General features: G+C 37.7%; 1 protein-coding gene across 7 annotated transcripts in view; it reads right to left on the reverse strand.

The window, feature by feature from the left end:
* Positions 1-2,479: 2,479 nt before the first annotated feature.
* Positions 2,480-13,608, reverse strand: part of LOC101860388 (BTB/POZ domain-containing protein 6) — a 52,225-nt gene continuing 41,096 nt past the window's right edge. For all 7 annotated transcript variants that reach the window (XM_005092322.3, XM_035968188.1, XM_005092320.3 and 4 more), the window contains 7 exons: positions 11,027-11,299; positions 9,675-9,889; positions 8,726-8,852; positions 7,163-7,312; positions 6,484-6,653; positions 5,184-5,391; positions 2,480-4,510 (listed from right to left, as the gene is read on the reverse strand). In XM_005092322.3, the coding sequence (XP_005092379.1) occupies positions 4,061-4,510; positions 5,184-5,391; positions 6,484-6,653; positions 7,163-7,312; positions 8,726-8,852; positions 9,675-9,889; positions 11,027-11,149 (1,443 nt within the window). In that variant the 5' untranslated portion in view covers positions 11,150-11,299 and the 3' untranslated portion in view covers positions 2,480-4,060. The remainder of the gene's footprint in view (positions 4,511-5,183; positions 5,392-6,483; positions 6,654-7,162; positions 7,313-8,725; positions 8,853-9,674; positions 9,890-11,026; positions 11,300-13,608) is intronic.

The raw sequence follows: 13,608 nt of genomic DNA on the forward strand, positions 1-13,608 counted from the left end.
GTACCGCATTGACAAGTTTCCACGAAACAAGGAAGTTTCAAAAGAATAAACTCATTATGGACAGACATTAAAAAGTTATCAAGAACATATTTTGAGGCAAAGTGAAAAAAGAACATTTCATTCATACAAAGAGTCCTGTAAAACAATACATGTACATGCATATGTTACATATCAATGCAAACTTGGAATGTGGAAGACAGGATTTAAACAGGTGCTTGAGAGCTCAGCTTACAAGCATGGAGCTGACATGTGCATCAACACAAGCCAGGCTTCATCACAACTTCGAAGCAAAATTTAAAAGCGTTTATTCCAAATGCTTTCAAACTATAATATTAAAATCCAATTTGCAGTTCGTAAGAAGACAAAAGAGACTTCAACTACTCTCTTCTTACAGAAAAAAAAAGAATAATTGGTACTAGAAGAAGTAATATCCTGGCTATAGTGTCTAAAATCTATTTTCAATTTCTCCTACATCTCCCCACACCTCAGGGATTGTCGACAGCAGGTTCTCTAGCAAAGAATGCAAATGACTCTTCTTACATGACCTATTCTCATAAAACAATTTGGTGACCTTTGCCTTTCAGGTCCACAAAAAGTCATTTTCAAAGGAACTGTCATTCACATATAAGAACTAACAAGTTTCTTCGACTAGGGTAGGGATGAACAAAATAAATGTTGCCTTCGCAGGCAGCCAAGACTTCTCTTTTCTGCCTTTCAGTGGCGAAGGTATATATATATATCATTCATAACTCGCAAAAAGATCAACCATAACCTTTGCTCCTATCTGAGAGGAACTACCCCTGCCACCTACCCAAGGATTTGTAGCCTACTTTGTAGTGAGGGAAAAATAGAGGGAAAAAAATCCCAAGCCAAGCCTGCCCAAACCTTGAATCCAACTAGGCTCTTTGGCACGAGAGACCAGCACGTAATGCCTAAGCTTATATGGCTCTTTATATCCTTCAATTTAAAATGGAAGAAATTACTGCTAGTGCTCATCTACAATATATATATATATATAAATATTCAGACCACATTGAGACAACTACATTGATACAATTACCAACAAACAACAAAAAACACCTATGTGTTTTAATCCTTTGGAGACAATATGTCTCAGTCCTTATGTGCAACACCCCAGTCTCAGGCTCATTGGTACACATTTGGAAATAATCATAAGATGGATTAAAATACAAAATTCAGCCGACACAAAAGCACAGGCAGATGACATAAAGGAAATGCCACAACAGCAAATCGAAATCATCCATTTTGAAAGACACAAAAGCTCCTTTATAAAACATTTTGATTGTGCATCGTTGCATAGTACCATGATTCAAGACTGTTGCATAGAGATAAGTAGTTTTGAGAGAGAGTATGCCGCACTCAAACTTCACAACATACAAAAAAAAAAAAAGATAATAACCTTATTGTATATTATTACTCCACCACTTCTACACCTTTATCAAAAGAAACATACAGCTCTGAATAAAGCATAAACATGAAAACCACAACAGTACGCTTAACTGTTTAAATGATGCACAACACTGAAATACATCAGAGATCACAGATTGGTCTGTTAACGAAAGTTTAGGATTATTTTCATATCTTTTAAGATTTGAAATTTTGCATCGTAATATCAGTGTACTAGAATTCATTGAACATAACAATACATATATGTAGTCCTGTTCCTCAAAGGACATTCGGTTCTTTTTCCAGCAGTAGTTTCAGAAGACGATGATTGGTGCAGAAAACAGTGTCATGTTTCTATAAAAACTCCAAAAAGGAGACGCTGCAAAAACAGCTAAGTTTTTCTTTAAGAACAGATCAGGATAACAGTAATACGGAAAAGAAAAACAGGGAGCTTTTTAGTTTCAGTAATTTTATGGCACTTGCAACACAATAAGGTCATATATGTGCCGAAGATTAAAGGTGTTGCAAGAGGTTACAAATACAAAAAAGAAAGAGGAGAGAAAAGGAAGATAAATGTTTGACAGGCAAGAAGGAGCAAACTCACTAGAACAACCACCAACCGCCCACAAACGGGGAGCATACAACACCAGAGAACCTAACAATAACCCAAAGTCTACAAGGCAAAAGTTTCTAGAAATCAAACAATATCTCTAATAATATTCTTAATGAATCATAAATTACTGGAACAAAACACTCGAGTTAGCCACTATCAACTACACAAAAAACATCAGGGAAAAAAAACACGGCTTTGCTACATAAAGACTAGATTGTATGATAGGGGAGCACCATCAGAAGACAAAGCTGTGAAAAAGTGAACTGTATCTCATCACTGGAACGTGTACCAATTTGCCACACTTTCAAGGGGTACAGTATTGTCATTGTTGGTACTGTCTATCCAGCAGCCTATAAGCAGTTGCCTTTCATACAAATGCTGTGTTGAAATGTACTGTGTTGAAATCAGTTCTAATTTATACATACACTGAGACTAATTACAAATAACATGTAAGAATTATTTTTTTCATAAAGGAGAAAACAACTAGATAATATGAGGCTAACCTTAAAACTTTGAAATCTTTTACCGTGGAACACAAAAGCAAACTTGTTTCAAGAAACAAGATGGTAATGAAACAATTCAGGCTGGACTCTAAGGCATGATGCAGGCCCTCAAGTCATATGATATGATGAGCAATAAGCGCATAATGAATCTACAGTCTTGGTGCCCTTCTTTTTAAGGGCCACAGCAGGGAGCACTAAAGGAATGAAGTAAACTGCAATGTAGAGAACCCCAGAAGTCCCACTGGTCCATTATAACATTTCAAATTAAATACAAATTGTGTATTCATCAATCAGATCAGATCAATCAATATGAATTATACAATAATGGGTAGTACCAAAGTCACTTTCAGCATTACAAAGGCAAAAAAATGAAAGGAAACAACTAAATGACGTTCTCCCTAATTAGAACAGAATTTATAATACCCAAATGAAATGTGAAAGGAAAATGTCTGAACTATCATTAGAGTAAACACACACTGAGTCATTTTCTCCCCATCTATTAAACCAAAAGGCACTGTTTCAGCTAACAATGGTCAGAGTTGAGTATAAACCGATTGTCACAATAAGCAAGATCTAAGGCACAAAGGTGAAGAGGAAGAATGACCAGCACTAGGTAGATTGCCACAACCGTTCAAAGGGAATGATGGTAAGATCAACAGACATGGTCCTTCCAGCTGCCTCCTTCAAGACACAATAAAAATATAAATGATAGACACAATACTCTGCCAATCACTGCTGCTCCTTGTAGAAGTCAAAGACAATAAATGAACAAAAGAACTTGTCTGTTCAAAATGTCTTTTCACTATTTCATGTACACAGACAAACATTTATCCCACACTCATCCGCACACACAAACATATATACCCAGTCTCACACACACTCATACACTCACACCTGTACATGCAGTACACAGGCAAACACACATACAGACATACAAACACACACACTCATGCATATACATATAACTGTTTGTAAATATTCAACAGTAAAAGTATCATGCACATTTGAGAAGACAGATGCAGTTGTACACGTTTCCATTCTGATGAGACACAAAAGCCTTCACGAAAAACATGGTAAGTACCTGGTGCTAAGGCTACACCATAGAAACGTGTCAATAAATCACAAGTCATATTGCTTTTAAAACAAACCGTCACCCTGTGTAGAAAGCTACCAAAAGTATAATATATTACATTTGCACCAATATTGACCTCATAGAAAAAGTGACTATTCAAGAAAGGTCAATGGTACCCCTATCAAAGAGTAAGAAGGAACCAATTGTACAACAAATTTCCGGAACCTAAAAAACAAATCAGCGCTTTTCTGTAAACATTTCATTAAAAAAATTTTGTGAATTATATAAAAATGGCAGTAGAAACATAAATATCATAAGAATTTACTGCGCTGACTACAGCTAAGTCCTGCAAAGGGCTATGCACTTTTGGTGGAAGTCACAACACATGTAAACGTGCACTTTACTTTTTCAAACCAAATCATTAGGGTACATACTGACAAGACACATACACACACAAAAAAGAATTTACTTTTTATTCCTGGGCATGAAGTATAGACGCGGGATCTGTCCCTTGGAGACATTTGACCTGTTCCTTTTGACTTTAGCTGCATCACTGAATGTGAACAAAATGGGTCCATGTTGAATCTTGCTCTGTCCACTAGACCCCATATGCGAGGAGGGTCCTTTGATGTAAATCTCCAATGTATATGGCAAGCCTTTGTCAACTTTGACTGGACGTTCGAACATCACGGGCAAGATGATACCAGCACCTTTGATGTTTATCGTTTCCATGACAACATCTTTCTTCTTCCGGGAGAGTATTGTGTCTATCTGATACTTGCCTTCTGCTTCCTTTTTAGGGCCGTAGATACTGAAGCCGAACAAGTAAATGTTCTGATCTACCGTGAAGGAAAATGCGTCAGCCATCATAGCATCATTCTGGTCGGAACCGTGGACCTCCTGCAGTCTTGTGACCTGAAGATGAAAAGTCATGCAAGTGAGAAGGGTAACGAGAGGAGATGCACATTTACTCTACAAGGCTGGAGTCACTTAATGGAATATTTTTTAAAAGTTAAAAAGAAGAAAAGGTTAACTCACTCAGTCCCACCACCTAGAGTTAACTACTATGTTTAGTTTTAGTAAGAGATTTACAACACTTGCAACACAAATACGTCATATTAGGGCTAAAGATTAGAGGTGTTACTAGAGAGTAACTTACAAGTAAAAAAGGAGGCCAGATAAGGAGGATAGATGTTTGATAGGAGAGAAGGAGCAAACCACACCAAAGCACCTGCCAACCACCCACAACTGCAATGTAACTCGATCCAGACATGCCGGATGCCAACCTTCAGTCAGTTTTGCGAATGATCAAAATGAGCATGCTGGACAACTTAGAGATATCAAAACAGGTGTATGAAGTTCGGCCTCTGTCATATTGTTTTTGTTCTTTTTTTTACCATTGTACGGCTTTTGGTTCTTGCCAGATAAATATGATTTTAAGATTTATATGAACTAAAACCAGGTACTGGTTGCCTTAATCTGACTTGCACCTTTCATATTTCAAAATTTCTGACAAATTCTGTTCTTGGGCTAAATGTAGAATAAGAAAAATGTTGAAAGCTTGTCAACGTCATTCACCAATACACACCTGCTCAAGATCTGGCCACATGTTACAACTGGGAAGACGCGAGTACGTGTGCACAGATGACCTTGACCTCATGCTTGAGGTCGACGACACTGTGGACATGCCATCAGTCTCATCCACTCCATTGCTTACAGGTTCTGGGGTAGGTGGCGTGACTGGCTCTTCCGGTTCTTCAAAGATGGAGCGTGTGGTGACACTGTCCATCACGTACCTGAGAGGAAAAAGATATCCGATCGTAATGAATTAGTAAATTAATCAGCCATAGAGTAGCCCATGAGGAGGCATGAGGGAACTGATCGAAGAACTACAGCCTGAACACCTTGATGAGTTTCACTACAGAACCTTTTACTACCTGTATCTCATTCTTACATCAACAGAGTTTTTGATTATATCAAGACCATTGGTCTTTACTCCAAAATGTAAATAGCGTTACTTTAAACGTGTTTATTGCTGCTTTTAAAACTGAATTTTTTCTGTGTATTTTCTTAATACTTCAACCATTCTGACTTGCAAAATACAACCAAGCTATGCAGTGAACTAACATGAAAACAACCAGCTTGTGTCAAGCACACACATAAGACCTTATGCAGTAGCGAACACCATAAAACTTTTACTAAACATTCTCAGTCCGACATAAAAGACAGAAATATGGTTTTTGTCTCCCCTTCCCAATCCCAATCTGTGATATACAGAGACAGTCATCATTGTCAATCTCATTCAGGACCAGGGTTTAGCCATTGTGATCTACACTTTCCACTGGTCCCTATCTTGAGCTAACCTCTTGACATTGTTCCACATCTTTTCACTTTTCTGGATATCATTCCCTGTGACTCTTCTCCTGGTTCCACGTGAAACAGTGACAATAGCGAAAAGAGAATCAAAGTTCAACACTTCAGACACATCACAAAAGAGAAAAATTACAGAACCCCCCCACCCTTCCCCCCTGATGAGTAACTTCAGTGGTTTGCAACTATCCAATTGGAATGACACAGGGCTGACACACATTAACAGACTTAATTGTATTACATATTTCAGCCTTCAATAGTAAACAAAGGCAGTAAAGAAGATCATTCCTTTTCAGACACGTTCTCATGAACTCCAGAACAACACGCTCTTTGAGAACAGTCTTTGTTCAAAACTGGTTCTTTAAAGAACAAAAATCACAGGACAGGATGAGTCCAAAAGAGGGGAGGGAAAAAAACAAAGTTTGCAGCCCTACTCTGCGACTCTATAGATCAAGTAGCAGTACACAGCAAGCTCAGCAATGAAAAGAAAGAAACAATCAATTTTCTTCATGACTCACCTGTGACTGGCACTGTCGTCCCTGTAGACGTAGAGACAGTCCTGCAGTGAGTCCATCACATTCTCTATGCTGACCTCTCTCTTCAGCTCTTCGCAGTGGTTCTTGGCCCAGCTATCAGTGACCTCTTTCTTGGTCTTCTCATCAACGTCAAGCCCAGGCAGTGTCAGCAGCTATAAGAAAAGGCAAGAACAACATCAGACACCATTATCATTTAGAGTACAGAATGCTTTTTCAATTTCACATTGTACTATCATCAACTCAGAAGCTTTTCATTTTCTATATTGAATTTTTGCAGCGATTCAGTATTATAATATTTGAGACATTATATCTTCCTTTAAAAACAAGAGCACTTGGACCTCTAAAGAAGACCATGCAAGATAAAATGTCCATAAAAGGGGTTAGACACACTCAAAGATAATACACAAAAATGCTCAACCACTTTTTATGTTACTATAGTCCATAGGAATAGTTGGTACATTTGCTTAAGTGAAAACTTTCAGGAAATTTCGCTTTCATTTGAATAGGTTTCATGATTTTTTTTTCAACATTGGAATGACGTACAGTACAAATTAAAATTTTATCTTGTCAAATTCAACTCAAAAATTTCTGTCCAGCATACATCACCAGTATAAGACCATACTGATGTGAAAGAGAATTTCATCTATGAACTTCTATTCACCTCATTCAGAAGCTCTCTGCTAAGCTGGCCCATTCCAACTGTCTTGAACACATCCTCTGCATTTTTCCTGATGTAGGCAATAATTTCTTTCTCTTCCTCAGGGTAACCATAGTTACGAACCTCCATCAGTAGGTAGCAGGCATTTTCAATCTGAAAGATAACAAAATAACAGATAAAAAGGCTGCTGCTTCTCAAAATTATCTGATGTTTTCTCACAGATGAAACGTAACTTTCTTTTTTTTAAATTTTACTATTTGCCAGACAATGAGTATCCATTATCATATATATTCAAGCAGAAAGGAATATTTGGGTAACAGATAGCTAAACATATGTGGCACAACGCAATGGAATCAGGCTCTCGTCAATTTTTGGGCATATGGAGTTGATGGTATCATATTAAGGCCTGTCCATTTCCCTTGTTTTGGGTGAAAATATTATCCATCTATGTTGAATAGAAGTAGAGATATGTGTGATTGAAAGAGGTGAGGATCACCTGGTTTCAGAGGTAAAATTAGCGAGAAAATGGCCGGCAAAGTTGAGTTATTTCTTTAGCTTGAGAGTCTGTGAAAACTGAAAATTTACATTTCTTCTGCCTTTAATCAATGTTTTTCAGAAAAACAAACAAACAGAAATGTGCTCTTTAATGGGCATGAAAGGTGTTGAACAAAAACCAAAAATTCAGTCAAAATTCCCAAACCTGTGGGGAAAATGCCAATTTCTCGACTTTCATTATTTTGACGAGCACCTGATTTCACCACGCTGTCTCACATATAAGTACAAGCTTCAGACTTCATTATTGACACTGGTATTGAGGAAAGCAAGACTGAAAATGTATTTGATGTAAAAAATACTTTAAGCACTTAATCGAAACTCCACAGCACCTATTCCATAGTTCTTCCAAATTTTGCTTAGAAGTTCAGGGAAAAGTTTTCTTCTTAACACATCTTACTTCGACGGAAGCCATGTCACGCAACCAACAAAGCAATGTATAATTCATTCTATTGGCTATACCTGCGTTCATAGAAGTAAACATGTACATATTTGAAAACACATTTGCTATTTAAGTTTTGTATCTTAAAAACGAATAACTATAAACCATACTTAAGATTATTAAGTTAATGTATGTACTAAAGTCATCTTGCATGGTCAATAGTTATAGAACTCAATGTATGATAGCCATTCAGCATACTTTAAAGAATGTTTCCTCATGAGATCCAAAAAGAGTGAAACTTAGATCAGGTAAAAATAGCTCAATTCAGTCTTGCATTTCCACACCTCTTTTCCAAATACAGTTACCAAAATATAACTTATCAGTGTCAACACTAAATGTAAAGCTTCAGTTTCCAACTTGCAAAATTTCTAGTCTTTTCAATCAGTGCAAGGTAAAGAAAGGCACAGCTACAATAACATTGGCTTGCATCTTCAAAAGAGCAGTCCAAAACTGTAGTAAATCTTTCACACAAATCTTCCTTAATACACTGCCTCCAGCTCTGAATTCCTAGTAATGTGTGAGCAAGTGATATGAACCCCGCTGCTGGGAAGCAAAGTTTTATCAAGACTCACTTCAAGATTAGCTTGCAGGAATTTCTTGCAGGCTCTCTTCAGGTCAATCAGATCATAGTGGTCAGCAGCATACATAATGCCCACGACATTCATGACTTGAAGTTTTTGTTCCTCACAATAAATATGCCTGTCAAAAAGAGAGAGAGAAAATGGATGAAATTTTGAAAAACCCTCTGATGAGACAACAACTGACAAAACACCTACAGTCTCTTACATGTTCCATGCCATAATTTTTCTATGCTTTCATCAAATATTGGCCATCCACGGACATTATTCTTAAAGCAGAGTAATATTTTTTTGTTTTGTGTGGTTAAAGTATTTCACTTCCCTTGCTACTGCATAAGGTTGTATGAGTGCGCGGGACATATTTATTAAGCATTTTCAGTTAGGTAGGAATTAATTTTTAATTTTGCCCAGGTGGTGGCTGAAGCCTACTCTAATCGATTTTGGACCAAACCAAGGGATCTTAACATGCGCAACTTGCACATGGGACCTCCGAGATTTTTCACCCTTATCCAAGAAGGCCAGGTGTTAGATCTTACCTACTCTAAGTGTAATATTTTCAAGAAAGAAACTATGCTATGCTGTATTTGTTTATGTCTTATGTAAACTAAATTTATCCTTTTTTTTTTAGATCCTAGTCCACTTCTCACATTTAAGCATCAGACTTCAGGACAAGGACAACAGTGGCTATAAAAAAGGCGAGTCTGTAAAGTAGACAAAAAGGCAACCCTCATTCTCAGATGAGGAGAATTTGTGTAAAGTGCCTTTCCCAAGGGCATCACGCCAAACCCCTGACGAGATTTGAACCCATTACATTTCAGTTATGAGTCTGACAACCTAAACACTACATCACCAGCCAGACAATTATCATCGCATACCCTGACTTTTATTTTTAAAAACCAACTAATCAAGTGCGTAAAAAAGTAGAAAAACCTCCCCCACTTACCTCAGCATTTCCCAAAAGTGGTCACCTGAAATATCAGGCACTTCAAACTCTGTCTTGATCCCCTCGGGTCCAGCAAACATGTGTCTGAACACGTCACTGCGGCTGGACAACACATATTTGTGCGCTCCCTGTCTTTCTTTCTTCTCTCCAACGACAAACATCACATCACATGACATCTGACTGACAAGCATGTGCCGATTCCTTTCCAGAACAGACTGCAAGAGAAATGATCAAGCTGAAAAATCTCGCAACGAACTATGGAATATTAGCTAATTTTTACAAGAGTCAAGGTAGGAACATTTTATTTATAAACATTGGGCCCTTAGTACTGAAGAAACAACAACAGAAAAAGAGAAAACAGTAAAAAGGGCACATGTATAAGAAAGAAATACCATCTACCAGCCATACTCTTAAACCAGCTGCTTCTTTTTGCTTTGATTGGACTATCAGACACTCCTAATCTAGAACAGAAGGTAATGTTTAGTCATTTGAAAGTCAACAAATCTATGGACAAAAAACTTCCGCCCAAAAGGGGTGTATCTGCATTTAACATAGCAAATTATGGAAAGCCAAGCTGGGGATAAGCAAATGAAGGTATAAGAGGAAATAAATCCATTTTCTTCTCATCTTCTCTGTTATTCCAGTTATTCGCTTTCTTTAGCACCATTTCAGGATCATCCTTATCTGACAGTAATTTTCTCTCCATTTCAATAAATCCCAAATAACCAACCTGCTGTAAAAATAATAATTCAAAATATTAGCATGATCACAAGTTTGACTACTCTTTTCAATACATGGAGAACTCCAATACAAGCAACAAAATGGACAAGAAAGGGAGGGCAAGCTGAAAAACTCATAGTAATTTGAACACATTAGACATTACATGGATATCTTTTGCCCCATAAAAGATACTAATATACACAAAATACAAATATAACAATCCCATAGAAGGGAAGAGGAGAGTGAAAGGAAGATATTACTGAGAAAGCAACAAAAATCCTCCATCTTTCAGAAAACATTCCAATACTTCATTCCCCTGCGTATTTTACCAGAGTCTTAGTTTAGTTTAGTAAAGAGTTTTACGGCACTTGCAACACAATAAGGTCATATAAGTGCCGAAGATTAGAGGTATTACAAGAGAGTAACAACAAACGTAAAAAAGAAGAAGGAGAGATTTAAAGGACGGTAGATGCTTAAGAGGAAAGAAGGAGCAAACCGCCCCAGAGCACCCGCCAACCACCCACTTACCATAGTCTTCACAAAACACCTTTCAAAACTAACTGAATTTGCTCGTAGAACTTTTGAAATAAGTGTGTTGCTTTCTTTTTCTTAATTCTTTTAAAAATAGTCACCTTTGGATCTTTCCAGTCAACTACTCCACTGTCATCAGAGTTATCAGAGTTGTTGGAGGCCTTGTCTGCCAACGTTGCTTCTTCCAGCCCCGGGTAAACCGGTGGTGCTGCCCGCTCTGCCATGGTACCGGGAGATGGTGGCGACGGAATTTTGGCGGGTTGAAGGGAACACAATTACACAAAAAAATCTAATATCTAGAAGATTCAGGAACGCTGTGGTAGATGCTTCTGCTTCAATCTGTTTTCTCAGGATTGATGCTGCTAGTTTCAATTCTGAAAGGGAAAAGATGACACAAAATGAGACCAAGTATTGTATGGGTAAGTTTCACTTTTCAAGGCCTAAACTATCAATGAAAAGTGGCTCTACAGGTGAAACTAACAAGTCCATGAATAAGCAATGCTTCCCTCTACTTACTGTACATTGCTCAAGAAAAAAACTTTTTTTTTTCAGTATGCTCACATATATCCATAATTAGACAAGCAGGCATACAAGTATATATAAAGCAGCATTTTGCGAGTGCATGTGAGGGTGGTTGTACATATGTGTGTGTGTGTGTGTGTGTGTGTGTATGTGAGTGGATGCATTAAAAGTTAGTCTCATCCTTTTGACATGTTCAGGTTCTTTCTTTTTTCTTCTCTCTCAAACGTCTGTTTTAGCCAATTGTACTGTCTCCAATGTCACAGTCTCTCATATTTCCATTGTGAGTACATTTCTCACATACCGATAGAGTGGAGCGACATCTTGACATGAACGATAATCTCATTACAAAATGAGGGTCTTATTACACTGATACTATCACAGATTTAAAAGTACACACAGTGCTTATCGAGGCACAGGCTTTGCACGACAAGAAAACCAAATCCATTGGGCAAGAAAGACATATTATATCTAGTACAGCAAGAAATCGCAAACCATCAAAATTTACCTCATAGAGTAGAACTACAACGAATACATTCCATTTAAAAGATCCACATAAAGCTCCTTTTACTTTACTGCTGAGCATGACTTAAATTTAAAAGCCCTTACACATTAAACGTTGGTTGATTTATTCAAATTCAGCCAAGCATGGCACTCGTGCCCAACAAACTGGGACAGAAGTAAAGGCATGGTTTTCTAAACCCTTAAAAAAAATTCCAATTCTATTGCTTCTTTCAACAAATATTACACCTATAGTGAATCAGTGACGTCACGCTGTGTAAAACGAGAGAGTTCTTTTGGGTCTGCAGGGCTGAGACAAGGCATTGAACATACATGTGAATTATGAATACCGTAAATGTTCCATATATTGCTTTGCGTTGAGTTCCCTTCTGGAAAAGGAATGGGTCATTTCGAAACCTGAAAAAAGATATCCCGATTCCCTTTCCTCACTAGGACAACATGCTCAGAGACACTGAAAACTATTGCAGTTAGCAGGAGAAATATTTGGATCCCACAACAACATAATAAAATTTTTATAACATGACAAATGTCCAAAAAGTCCCACTGTCTAAGGTAACTACCTTTGTCCTCGACAATGGGTGGCCGTCTTGGACTATACCAACTGTATTACATATTATAGTAGGCACCAAAAGATGAAGTAATGAAGACAAATATACATAATACAGAAAGTGTACTAAATGACTGTGTCCAGCACCTAGTCTGGTTTAGTCGGAGTACACAGAAGCTCATAGACGTGATAATTCTAGTTAGTACATGTACAAAGCTGAAAAAGCAGATGGACTAATCACAGACACAAAAGAGGAAGAGTAACAGTGTAAGGCCAACTGGTCTACTTGCAGCGTCCTCCAACTACCCACCAACCCAATCAGAGTTTTCTAGACATGATTCAAGTTTAGTTTTAGTACTTGCAACACAGTAATGTCATATAAATGCCGAAGATCAGAGAGTAACAAACACAAAAAAGAAGCAGGAGTGATAATGACGATGGATGTTTGGAAAGAAGGAGCAGACCCCACCAGAGCACCCGTCAACCACCCACACATGATTCAAAACGTCTAAAAAAAAAAAAAACACACAAAAAAAACCTCTGCGACACATTGAAATATAGTGCATATTACTTGTGCTTATGATAGAGTAGTAAGGATATACATTACAAGACATAAGGAGTGACGATACACAATTCAGCGAACAACCTAACAGTGAACTCAAAATAGATAAACTCGAGGGGGGGGGGGTCCTTTTTCTCAGAAAAGACATGATCGACACAACAACGTGATCTGTTTTCGTGTCTAAGTATAAAAAGGAAGGAAGAAAAAAAAAAGAAAAAGAAAAAATTAACAGACACAAAAGAGGAACACAGCGGTCAACAACCTGACGTCCTAATCTGCCCGAAGTCCATCCTTTCAAAGCTGATCAAGCTCAACAAAATGTCAGCTGACAGAAAGATAGTAAAAACAGTATTCAATGCGACAGGTTCTTTGTGTCCAAAATTTGCATTAAAGACAGAACTTAAGAAAAGAACCGGTCTTTACTGAATAAAGAAAGCGGAAGAGAGAAAAGTTTGGAGGATGAGGAGGAAAGAGAGAAGGAGAGAATGCGAGAAAGAAGGAGAGAATGCGAGAGAGAGAGAGAGAGAGAGAGA

The sequence above is a fragment of the Aplysia californica genome, unplaced genomic scaffold (genome assembly GCF_000002075.1).
Source record: "Aplysia californica isolate F4 #8 unplaced genomic scaffold, AplCal3.0 scaffold00044, whole genome shotgun sequence".
NCBI lineage: Eukaryota > Metazoa > Mollusca > Gastropoda > Aplysiida > Aplysiidae > Aplysia > Aplysia californica.